Raw genomic sequence first — 11,772 nt, 5'->3', positions numbered from 1 at the left:
CAAGGGAAACGGAAGCTCAGAAAAGAGAGGCGCCTTGTTTAATATCTCACATCACTCACTGAGAGGGCTGAGTTCAAGTAAGTAATTACAGGATGTGAGGCTGTTTCTTACAGTTGTGTGAATACAAGGCTATGTGTTTGTGTTCCCTTATTACAGATTTTTATCTGCAATTTCCCTGGAGGTGGACAAGTAGATATCTATCTATCTATCTATCTATCTATCTATCTATCTATCTATCTATTTATCTATCCATCCATCCATCTATCTATCTATTTCAGTCATGTGTGCATATTTTAAAGCATAATACAAATAAAACCTTCAGGAGCCTGAGGACTGGCGGTGGCACTAGATTTGGCTGACAAGTTTTGTGGCTGTAAGAAAAGAGGTTAAATGCTCTGTGACAAAGGATAAATTGGGTTTTCAGCCAAAAAGGGATGAGATTTTTCAGAGAGCAGACCTCCCTATGGGAGAATCCCAAAATCCAAATGGGGGCAGACTTCACACTGGGTCTCTGTTGTCCGAGCTGCAGGCTAGAGAGAGAGAACAGTCAGCAGAGGCAACCTGCAGAGAAGCGTGGAAAATGCCCCCGAGCTCGAGTGTGCGCGCACGCACGACTGTGTGTGTGTGTGTCTGTGTGTGTGTTGAGGGTGTGTGTGTGCCTGGCTGTAGTTTACAAAAACAAAGACTCCAAAAGAAACCGAATGTAAAACTAGAGATCAAAGTCACCCCAAACAGGTGGAGGGAAAAAATTCCAACTGAAAGTGGAACATGGACCCTAGGGCTCTAGCTGTGAGCATTTAGGTTGTATTAATTAAGGTCAAGGTGATGACGGCAATCCCAGCTGGGGAGCATTTTTTCCCGGAGATGAATATGTCCCTCTCCATTTCTGCGAGGCGGCGGGGAGGTGTGTGTTCGGAGCCAAATTAATTTGATTTACATCATGCCATGGCAACTTCTGTTCCCCCTCTCCCTGCTGTTAGATATCTTAGCTGGCTGGTTTCCCCCTCCCCGTTTCCTTCACCCCCACACATTTCATAACACCGAGAGAAAGCAGGGATTGGCTCCAGGCAGAATTTAGAAACTGGATAACTCTAATTTGATTCTTCTGCACGGAATGCTAGTCTCTTTCTCTCTCTCTCTCTCCCTCCTTCCTTGAGGGAAAGAAGTTGTAAACCCTAGCATAAGTATAACTTATTTTTGTATCACGCTTAATGGCACAAACTGCTTGACAGAACTTTTTCTTTGGTGCAGCACCTGGCAGCTCACTTTTCCCTTCTCTCCTGTGTCTAACACCAACACCAACCAATGGAGTCAGAGCCCAGGCCCTCAGGAGGAATGTGCTCTTTGCTGGCTCTGTGGCTGTCCCCTGCGCCAGGCTCCGCAGGCGGGTCATACCTAGCGATAGCCAGCTGGGCAGCGGGCAGCCTGGATGCTGGTCTAGCCCACTGCCCCTGCCCCTCGCTCTTCCCGAGCGTCTGGGCAGGATAAGGTTACACCCAGGCCTCCTGTGTCCCAGGGAAGAAGGCGGGCCGAACTCCCGGCCCGCTGGGGAGTTGCCACAGTTGGCAGCCAGGGGCCCTTTGGGACGCTTCTTTTCTGGCGGCCGGGAGCTGAGGGTGGGACTCAGACCGCAGCCAGAGGCCGGGGGTCTCCGCCATGGGCACCGCCAGGTCTCCCGGGCGCGGCTGCGGAGCCCTGACCCGGGGGCTGCTGGGCGCCGTGCTGCTGCTGGGCCTGCGGCTGTGCATGGAGTTGCGTCAGGCGGGCTCGGGACCTCCGGGCCGCCGCGACCCCCCGGGGCCCCCCGGGCCTCCCCACGTGCTGCTGGCGCCCGGCCCTCCGCGCGGAGCCAGAAGGAGGCAGGTGACCTACGTGCGCAGCGGGCGCCGAGCGCCGCCCCGGGGTGGTGGCAGCACGACGCCGGAGCCGAGCTGCTGTGCCCAGCGTGGGCTTCCCCGCAGGAAGGTCAGTCAAAAACTGCAGACCTGGACCTTTGGAGTTGAGCCCGCACCCGGATGGCGCCTGGGGGGTGGTGGGAGCTTCTGTTCAGGCACCACTGGGACACCAGACTCTTCCACTCCCTGGAACTTTCTCCAGTCTCATTCAGTGTCGTGTCCCCGCCCCCCCCCCCCCCCGAATGCAGTGGAATGGGGGGGGGGGGTTTCACCAACACTCAACCAACGTTTGAGCGCCCGCTGGGACCGGCCTTCTAGGAATAGAGCACCCAGCAACCGTACCCACTTCAGTGCGGGAGGGGGCGCTGAAGGCAAAGGAGGCTTGGTTGCCATTGTGTCTCCCCCCACCCAGGCCTAGACAAAGACAAAGTCGGTCAGGTCCAGGGGATGGCGAAGATCTGCCTTCCAGCTGCATCACCTCCACCCCTCCCCACCCCCCCCAGGGCTTGGGGCTGAGAGGTCACGCCTCCAGCACCACTTAGTGGGAAATAATTAGATCCTCCAGGACCAAAGCTGGGTTCTGTCTCACATCGCTGGCTAGGCTCTTTCCTGGCCTCATTAGCTTCCTGATTCCCACTTCATTGAGGGGGTCAATTCTAGCCGCTGGTGGTTAAAGCCGATGCTTCCCACCTTCTTTTGGGGACTCATCACTTACGTGGTACTTACGAGTGAAAAGATGAGGAACTGAATGGATGAGCTTGCCACATCCTTACACCATCACTCCTGCTTTCTACTGCAATGGCGTCCTCTGAGGCAAGGCTGTCTGGGCTGCCTTTGGAGTAGTTTTTTTTTTTTTTTCCTGATGGCATATGCCCCACCACCCCCCCGCACCACCCTGCCCGCTCCGATCCCTGCATTTATCACCCTACTCTCCCTTCGGGTCTCCACCCTCTCTTCAACCCTAATACACTCCCCTCATTCTTGGGTGCTTTCCTTCCCGCCCTTTCTCTACATGCCTTGCTACCAGTTTTCCCACGACGGTAGTTACTTAACAGCCTATCTCCTGTTATCTTCTGGGATAAACACAGCTCTGTCTTCTGTCTCTGAAATGCACTTCCTATGTAAAGACTCTAAAGGAGCCACTTCCTTCTCGCGCTGCCCATGCGATTCCCATGATATTCAAAACTCTTGCCGAAGGGCTTATGCTGGACGGTGGGTCAGGTGCTGCCAGCACAAACTGAGTTCAGAGCGGTCGGGGGCTCAGGAAAGGAGTTCAGTTTGATTTAGGTCTTGAACCTATAGAGGAAGATCAGAAAGAGAAAAGGGGGCATTTCAGCTGCAACTTGATATTTTTATAAGAGGCTGGCTCCCTTCGTCCCTCTGTGGATGACCTCGTTCTGTCTTTGATACGCTTTTCCCTTTCAGAGTGATTCTCCACACCTTTTGTTTCTGTTGTCGCCTGTTCAGGGAGTCCTAAGGTTTCGTCTCCATAGTTGCTGGTAACTAGAGCCTGCCTTACAAGATTAAAGTTTGGAAAGTGTAGACTCAGAGGGTCACGGGGGCTTGTGGGGGGAGTTCACCTCCATCCCCTGTAGGAGGCTGGGGCAGAGGTCCAGTCAGAAAATGGTGGGGGGTGGTAGACACGGAGGTGTCAGGAAATGGTGAACACCATTTGGAAGGTACAGGGAGAAGCAGGGAGGTTCCGCCTGCCTTTGGTAGATTACAGAGAGGGGATGCTCACTCCAGATTACTTTCAAATATCCTTTAGCTATTCTGTCGGAAATGTCAAAGGACAGTCAGACATGTTGATCTGGGGCTTAGAGGCAGTGTCCAGACTGAAGGAGTGATCTGGAGGTCATCACCAGTGGCACTAAAACTCTGAGATTTTGTGCTGCCACGGTGGGGATGAGTGTGGTTCGCAGGACAGGAGTTTGAATACTGGGGTTCAGTCATTACAATTAAGTTTAAATAAAAAAAGAAAGGAGAATGTTAGGGTAGTGTCTAGTATGTTATAAACACAATGTGGCAGCTCTTATTTTCTCTAAGCTGTCCCAAGTCTTCAGCCTTAGCTGTCCCTCAGATATAAACTGTTACGGCTTACTGGCATTCCTTTGCCACATCCCCAATCCTGTTCTGTGTGGCCCATCCTGCACCTTGACCATCTTCCACTGTCTCCTATTTCAAACATTCAGGTCAAGGCTTGTTCCCACCCCTGACCATTCAGGCCAAGGTTCGCTGAGAAACTCCTCTTATTTCCACGCTGATCTCTGCAGAGTGCAGTGGCAACAGCAATGCTTTCTGGGAGTTTGAACTGCTTTGCTCGTGTGGAGACCTGAGAGTCCATCTCAGGTGGAATGTTTTGTCTGTACAAAGTGTCCTTGATTGGGAGGGATTTCATTTCCCACAGTGACCCTAGTACACTCCGGAGACGCTAACAGGAGAAAGATGAATGCTGGTACTTCTTGAGTTTCTCACGGGTGATTCTAAACGCCTTTGGTTAAACTACATAAGAACCAAGGCCCATCACTATTGTAAAAATATTAAGTTATTAGCCTTCCATGGAAACATTTTCCTTAGGTTACTTTTTCTATAGTTACTTATTTTCAGAGTAAATATCTCCTCTTACCAACTTCTAGACAGGATTTTGGATTTGCTTCACTTTGCCAGTCTTTCACAGCCAAGTTAAAATATTCCTCAAAACTGGAAAGGCCAGTTATTTAATCTGTTTTCTGACTTCTGGGAATGGAATTCACTATCTTATACCCCAGGATAAACCTTGGCTTTTGAGTCTTAAAAGATACAGTATAATTCAAGATGAATGCACCACTGATAAACTGAAATAGAGTTTCGAAGTTACCTGTTGAACTTTTTAATTTAATTTTTTTAAATTTTATTTTAATTGCTTGAGAATACTGATCAACAGTTCCACGGTGTTCTCAGCTTCTTTGGCCTGGGGCAGCTTCCACCTTCTAAAGTAGACCACACTCTATTCTGTGGGCTGTGTTCTGGGTGCTGTGAAACTGCATGGGATACCCACTGAAAGGCAGAGTGTTTCTTGCCCCAAGCTTTCTTTGCAGAAGCGGGAGGTACAAATATTCAACAGTTATATTGCCACCTTAATCAGGAACAATTTGGGGGTAGGGGAGGGGGAGAGAGAAAGAGGCAGAGGGGGAGGAAGGGAGAGAGAGAATGAGACAGAGACGGAGAGACAAAGAGAGACAGAGAGGACATAGTTCTATTGTGATTCGCTTCCTCTTCCTCCACCCTCCTTTTTTAAAGCAGTGTCTAGCTCTAAATATGAAGTCCCCTTGCACATCAAGAGTTCTAATCTTTGAGCTGGGAGATGAGGCCGGGTGACAGATGGCGGGTAAGCACTGCCTCTTCGGAGTGTGACAATCTTGGACAATCTTGTTCATTTCTGCACATTACAGGCTCAGCGCATCTCATCAGTGTGCGTAGTCTCTAAACTTTGCATAGTACTCGGGCATTAAAACATCACTGACGTGCCTTTCTTTACTTCCTGTTTCCTGCTTGTTTCTGGGTTCTGCTGTTGTTTTCTTTCTTAACTAGGCGTTTAAGGTTCACATGCGTGCAGACTGATTCACAGAAGGTTAGATGTGGTCTCTGTGACTTAGGCTTCTTAGGCACTTTTGGGGTGCATGTGGTACCCCTTATAAGGTTGATAGTCCACCTACAAGGAAGCAGCTTTTGAAGCTCTAGGTCTCGCTTGTTCCGGAGATACTTAATTCAGCATCAGGCTTCTAGAAGAAATGCCTTTTCAGAGCTATGTCACTTGACATTTAATATGCTGGCAAGAAAAGTGATGTGAGTCACTGAGCTAGAGAACCCAGCAACGTGCGGCTGCTGTCTTGGCTGGTGAGTTACAGATCCTTTGGAACAGTGTGAGTGTGCACGCTCGTGCGTAGGGGGGGACTGTTTTCTTTTCTGGAAAACCAAATGGCAAATGTGGTCTTACTTCTTGTCATCCTTAGTTTTCTAATTCTGTAGTTGTCAGCTACGTGGGGAATTGGCATGGGTGTGCCCTCCAGGACTATGCCTTAAGAGCCCTTACTGTTTCCAGTAGGTTGAGTTCCCCGTGACACACAGAGAGGACATAGTCCTCCTTTGATGGACTCCCTCCTCCCCCACCCCACCCCCTTTTCAAGCTGTATAGGACTAGCTCTCGATATGAAGTCCTTTTGCACATCAGGAGTTCTGATCTTCGAGCCTTGGGACATGAAGAAGGATGACAGATGGCGGGTGAGCACTGCCCCTTTTGGTTGTGACAATCTTGGAGCTCAGCAGTCATGTCCAGCCCCTCCGGTTTCACATATGTACCCATACTTCTGACGTACAGGGAGCAGCATGCGTCAGCCCCCTCCCTCTGCCCACAGAAAGCCGAACATTTTCATCTGAAACAAAGTCAGTGGAGAGTAATTGAGCGAGCTCCAGCAGCATGTGGGTGTGAAATAGCAGTTGCTTACTTTCATTTCAAAAAGCAGGTTTTTATTACAAATTTTGATGTGCCTTCAGTGGGGACCAGGGCTCTGTTTCCACCCAAACCCTGCAGTTAGTTTCTCGGAGAGTGGCCTGTGGGCAGAAGGCTGCTAATGGAGCCTCTGTTGTTTTCCAGCTGCCGGTGGCGGAGATTTTAGGTTCTTGCGTATAATTTGTGCAGTCCATTTTCTCCAAGGAGAAAAATGACCTGCCAGTTTTCTCGAATGGAATTGAGTTTCCCTTTTCAGTCCGTGAAGAGAATCAGGGCCTCCTAGCTAAATGGGAGACTGTCACGGGTGGAGGGCCCTTGAGTTTTTCCATCTGTGCAATGATACCTTTGCAGGCCTTCTGTTTCTGAGAAGTTGGGCTTTTTGTTCTGGGAGACAAGGGAAGTAACCCGAGTCTGCTTCACTTTTCATGAGCTGAGTCTCAGCACAGCAATCCGCCAGCAGTGATAAACACCTTTTCAAACAGCGCCTGGGCCCCCTGGGTATGCCACAATGGACCCAGCAGTGTCCTGTGGAGGTTTCTGGTAAAGGAGGGTGGGAAAATTTGCTCTCCAACAAGCTTTTTTATCTTGCTCAAGTGACTGAAAGAAAATTGAGTTTTAGAAGCCTTACAATCTAGGGCCGTATGTAATTTAAACTAATAGCAAACTAGACTGTTAGTTACTAGAGGGGTAAATATAGTCAATGAATTTGAATCCTGTAGCACTTTTTTTCTACTAGTGGGGATTAAACTCAGAGTTCATACATGATGGGCACATGCTCTTCTATTGAGCCCCACCTATACTGTAATGTAAATATCTCTAGACAGGTATCCAGTGGCCTCCAGTACTAAGCCTCACTATATGCTAATGCAAATGTCTTTAGATGGGGAACTCGGTGGGATACAGCTAACCACTCTCTCCATTCACTTTACCTTCATGATCTCAGAGGGTATTTGAAATTACAACCCTGAGCCAAATACTCTCAATGAGCAAAGTTGTTTTTTCCTAAAAAGTGACAAGTAAAGTTAATACTTCTTAAGCTCCTTGACAGTATGACATATCCTTACCATATGCAAAAAAAAAAGGAGAGGTCCTTGGACTGTTTTTCAGAAAGAGGGTGCAATGGTTAACCTTCAAAGTCAATTTGGTTGGATTTAGACTTATGTAGGAGACACACTTTGGGGGTGTATCTGTGAAGGCATCACCACAGAGGATTTGCTGGGAAGGGAACACCCATTCTGAATGGAGGGGGCACCATTCCATGGGCTGGGGACCGAGAAAACCAGACAGACGCAGGGACATTAGTTACTTTTCTGTTGCCATGATTAAAACACCACTGCCACCAAGGCAACTTACAGAAGAAAGAATTTATTTGAGCTTATGGTTCCAGAAGGTTAGAGTCCATCCTGGAAGGGAGGCATGGCAGGAAGCAGCAGATATGGCAGCTAGAGTAGAATGCTAAGAGCTCAGCTCCGTTAGTGTAAGCCCCACGCAGACAGCAAACTGGAAGTAGATTAGGCTTCTGACTCTCAAAGCCTGCCCCCAGAAACATAGTTCCTACATCCAGGCCTCACCTCCCAAACTTAACAAACTGGAGACTGAGTGTTCAAATGCCCAAGACGATGGGAACCTGTGTTCCTTGCTCTCTGCTTCCTGATCCTGATTTGCAGAGATGAGAGGAAACCCAGTGCATGATCCTGTGACACCTCTTTGCCATCTCTTCTTCTGTGCTTTCCTCACCACAATGGGCGATACCCATACTGGATGGTACCCATGGAGGATGGTACCACGATGGGTGGCATCCATGACGATGGATGATCCACAATGGATGCTACCTGTGATGGATGGTACCCACCCTCCTTTACCGGAAATCTCCACAGGACACCGATGGGTCCACTGTGGCATATCCAGGGGACCCGGGAGCTATTTGAAAAGATGCTTATCACTGCTGGCAGATTGCTCTGCTGACACCCTCTCTCATGCTAAATGAAACAGGCTCCTGTTACTTCCTGTGTCTCATGAACAAAGATCCCAACTCCTCAGAAACAGAAGGCCTGCAAAGGTATCCTTGCATGGGTGGAAAAAACTCAAGATGGATGGTACCCTCTGAAGCCATGAGCCAGAGCCAATACTTCTTGCTTTAACTTGCCTCCACTGGCATTTTGTCCCAGGAGTGAGAAAGTAGGGGAAACAGATGAATCACCCAGAGCCAGAAGTGGCTACTGGGGAAGGTGTTTGTAAGGAAATATATTGACTCAAAGTAGTGCTCTTTTGGGTTTTATAGCAACAACCAAACACCCAGGTTTTGGTTTTTAGACAAAAAAAAACACATCAATTATTTTAAAAAATTATTTAAGTCTTGCCTGAATTAACGAAAACAAGGCAGAATGGGGAGCAAAAGAGAAGCATTGAAGAGGTGTATCAGGAAATGGTAGAGATTCCTCCCTGAGATGGGGGAAGAGTTCCATCATTTCCTTTTGGAGGAGGGGGCTGTCCAGAAAACTCCGCTGTCTTCCTTTCTGAAGGCCCCCAGAAGATGGCTCTCGTTGCTCTAGTCTGGAGCTAGCTCTCTGATGTCCACTTTGAATGGGCCAGCTCTGACCACTTGCTCTAAGCACAGCACAGGGTCATCTCCTGTCCTGGAAGCCATTCTTAGACAGAAACTGTCACTAAGTTACCCTGAACAGCCAAGTCCTTGCCGCTTCCTAACTACTCACTATTATTTTTGCAGTTTTACCTTAGACTTTTTTTTCCTCCTATTTTATGTTATTTTAATTGGCCCATTTGGGAAATCTTAGACCTGGGCTCTAGAAATACATTTTTATTTTTGTTTTGTTCTGGTTTTTTTTGTTTGTTTGTTTTTTGTTTTTTGTTTTTTTACTGATCCCAGAACCTGTCCTCTATATGTGAGTTTATATAATTATGTACATCTCTGGCTATCTTTCTTTCTTTCTTATTTACTCATTAATGGCATTCTTTGCTGTGCATGCATTGTATGTCCCCATGTGGCATCCTGAGGTTGGTAAATTGTCTTCCTCTATTGCTTTGCCTTTTTAAAAATAAAGATTTATTTATTTTTATTTTCGGTGTATGAGTGTTTTGCTTGCATGGATGTATGTATGCACCAAGTTCAGGCCTGGTGCCAGAGGAAGCCAGACAGAAGCACTGGATCTCCTGGTAATGGAGTTATAGGCAGTTGTGAGCTGGTAGGTTGTGGGTGCTAGGAATTGAACCAATTCTAGAGGAGTAGCAAGTGTTCTGGACCACCGAGCCATCTCTCTAGCCCTGCCCCCAACCTCAATTTTGAGACAGGGTCTCTCCCTAAACCTGGTATTCACCTATTGGCTGGACTGACTGGCCAGCAAGTTCCTGAGATTCTTCTGTCTCTGGCTTCCTGTGCTGGAATTATGGGTATGTGATACTCAGCTTTTTTCACGGATGTGGGGGATCTGAACTTGGGGCCTCAGGCTTGAGTAGCAAGCATTCTATCCACTGAGTCATCCCTCCAGCCCCTGTCTATTATAACCCTACTTCCAGGTAGTATTGGGCAGGAAGCTGGCACTCGGGGCACAAGATGTTTCACTTGGTAGGTATGTATACGCAGAAGCCGGATGTTGTCTTCCATTCATTCTTCTACCTCTCCATTTCTTTTCTCTCTCCTTTCACTTCTTCGTTTTTTCCCCAAAAATTTATTTGTGAGGACTTGTGGTAGAAAAACAAATAGAAATAGTTGGGCCATCATCTCAATTTAGGTTCTCCAACTCAAACTAGGGTTTAATGATACTTAAATTTTTTTTGTTGTTTGCTAATGAAGTTACTTTTCAAAAAACATCCAAATTATTGCCCAGTGCATTTACATCTTTACAGCCTCCATTCTAACTGGCTAGTTTAAGATTCCTTAGTGTAAGGCTACTTCTGTGTCAGTTAGGACTTGGGTTACGAGTGACAGACCAGGTCAAAACTAGTAAAACCAGAGAGTGGTTGGATGAAAGTCTGGGATGACAAAGAAGAAATATGGAAGCCGGGAAGGCTCTGAGAAATCAAGCAGAGGCTACAGTGAGCGTGAATACCTCAGCTATCCAGAAGCTCCCATATCAGAACGTAGTGGGTACCAACTGTTTGTGCTGGCTGTATCTTCCTCCTCCACCTCGTCCTCCTCCTTTTCTTCCTCCTTGTTCTCCCTGTTTGCAGAACTATCCACTTCTCTAAGAGAACATTTCCCCAGTTTTCCTTGCACCTGATGTGCAAGGAGACCTGGGCATCACCCCTCAGACTGGATTGTACTTTACAGACATAAAGAAGCAGATGGTACGAGCATAGCTGAGGCCAGGGGTCTAATGATGGGGAAATGGTAGGTTCGTGGCATCTGTACCCAGTGGTGAGGCAGTTCAGTCTATACCGGTGTGTCTGAAGGTGCTGTTCCTGCCCTTGCGTGTCTGTAAGCCAATAAATCTTTAATCAATCCCCTTTCTGCTTAACTAGCTAGAGTGGTTTCTGTTGTTTACAGCGAAGAACCTTGACAGAGCAGTAAATTAGAGCTGGCACACTGGAAGGTTACGGCTATAACTCTCCCTTTTCAGTTTTGCCTGGGTCTGTTTAATTCAGGTTTTGGAACACGATGATTGGGGGCTGAGTGAACTATGGGCCCAGGGATCTTTCCCTGACAAGATGATAGCATTCAGTTTCACATACTGAATTACATAGATCTGCTAACTCATCTCTAGAGACACCAAACCATGTTTCACAGTGCCGTTTGCCTGGGGTATCAGGAAGGAGGCGAGAAGTGCATGCCGCTGTCACAAATAGCAGTCCAGTGTCCGGGTAGGTCGCTTCTGGCCTGGCCATGTTTCTTTATGGGTTGGATGGGAGTGTGTCATGCTGCTCTGTGCTGCAATTGGCCTCCCCAAGGATTCCAGGCTGAAAGTGCGGCCATATTTCTCCATCCACCTGAGCCCAGGGCTGGGTGTTCTAGTGAGCCTTGCCTTGCTCTAGCCTCGGGGCTGGGAAGATGGCTCAGCACCCATGTTCTTTTAGAGTACCTGGGTTCAGTTCTTAGCACCCACAAGGCAGTTTGCAGCTGCTAGTGACTCCAGTTCTAGGGGATCTGATACCCCTGTCTGGCTTCCCTGGCCTCCTGTATGCACAGGGCGTGCATAAACCTACACAGGCATGTATGCGTACGCATGAGTAAGTATTCATTAAAAAAAAAATGCCAGGAAGTGACATAGCTCTCTTTTGGACACAATACAATGTCCAGAGCTACTCAAGGCCAGTGGTGTCATCCTGCCAGGTGTCAGAAGACAGCTGGACAGTTTGGTGAGCAAGACACCGGGTTCACAGAATGTAACCTTTCAACCGTGAATGCCCATGTGGGTACTGTCTAGGTCGTGT

General features: G+C 48.0%; 1 protein-coding gene across 1 annotated transcript in view; it reads left to right on the top strand.

The window, feature by feature from the left end:
* The first annotated feature begins 1,576 nt into the window (after positions 1 to 1,576).
* The window catches only part of Mettl24 (methyltransferase like 24), a 103,743-nt gene continuing 93,547 nt past the window's right edge, over positions 1,577 to 11,772 (top strand). The window contains exon 1 of the mRNA XM_055616053.1: positions 1,577 to 1,965. Within this exon, the coding sequence (XP_055472028.1) occupies positions 1,657 to 1,965 (309 nt within the window). The 5' untranslated portion in view covers positions 1,577 to 1,656. The remainder of the gene's footprint in view (positions 1,966 to 11,772) is intronic.

The sequence above is a fragment of the Psammomys obesus genome, unplaced genomic scaffold (assembly GCF_907164565.1).
Source record: "Psammomys obesus unplaced genomic scaffold, mPsaObe1.curated_primary_1811, whole genome shotgun sequence".
Classification (NCBI taxonomy): domain Eukaryota; kingdom Metazoa; phylum Chordata; class Mammalia; order Rodentia; family Muridae; genus Psammomys; species Psammomys obesus.
The sequence above is the reverse complement of the archived record's forward strand: the minus strand, read 5'-3'. Positions and strand labels throughout refer to the sequence as shown.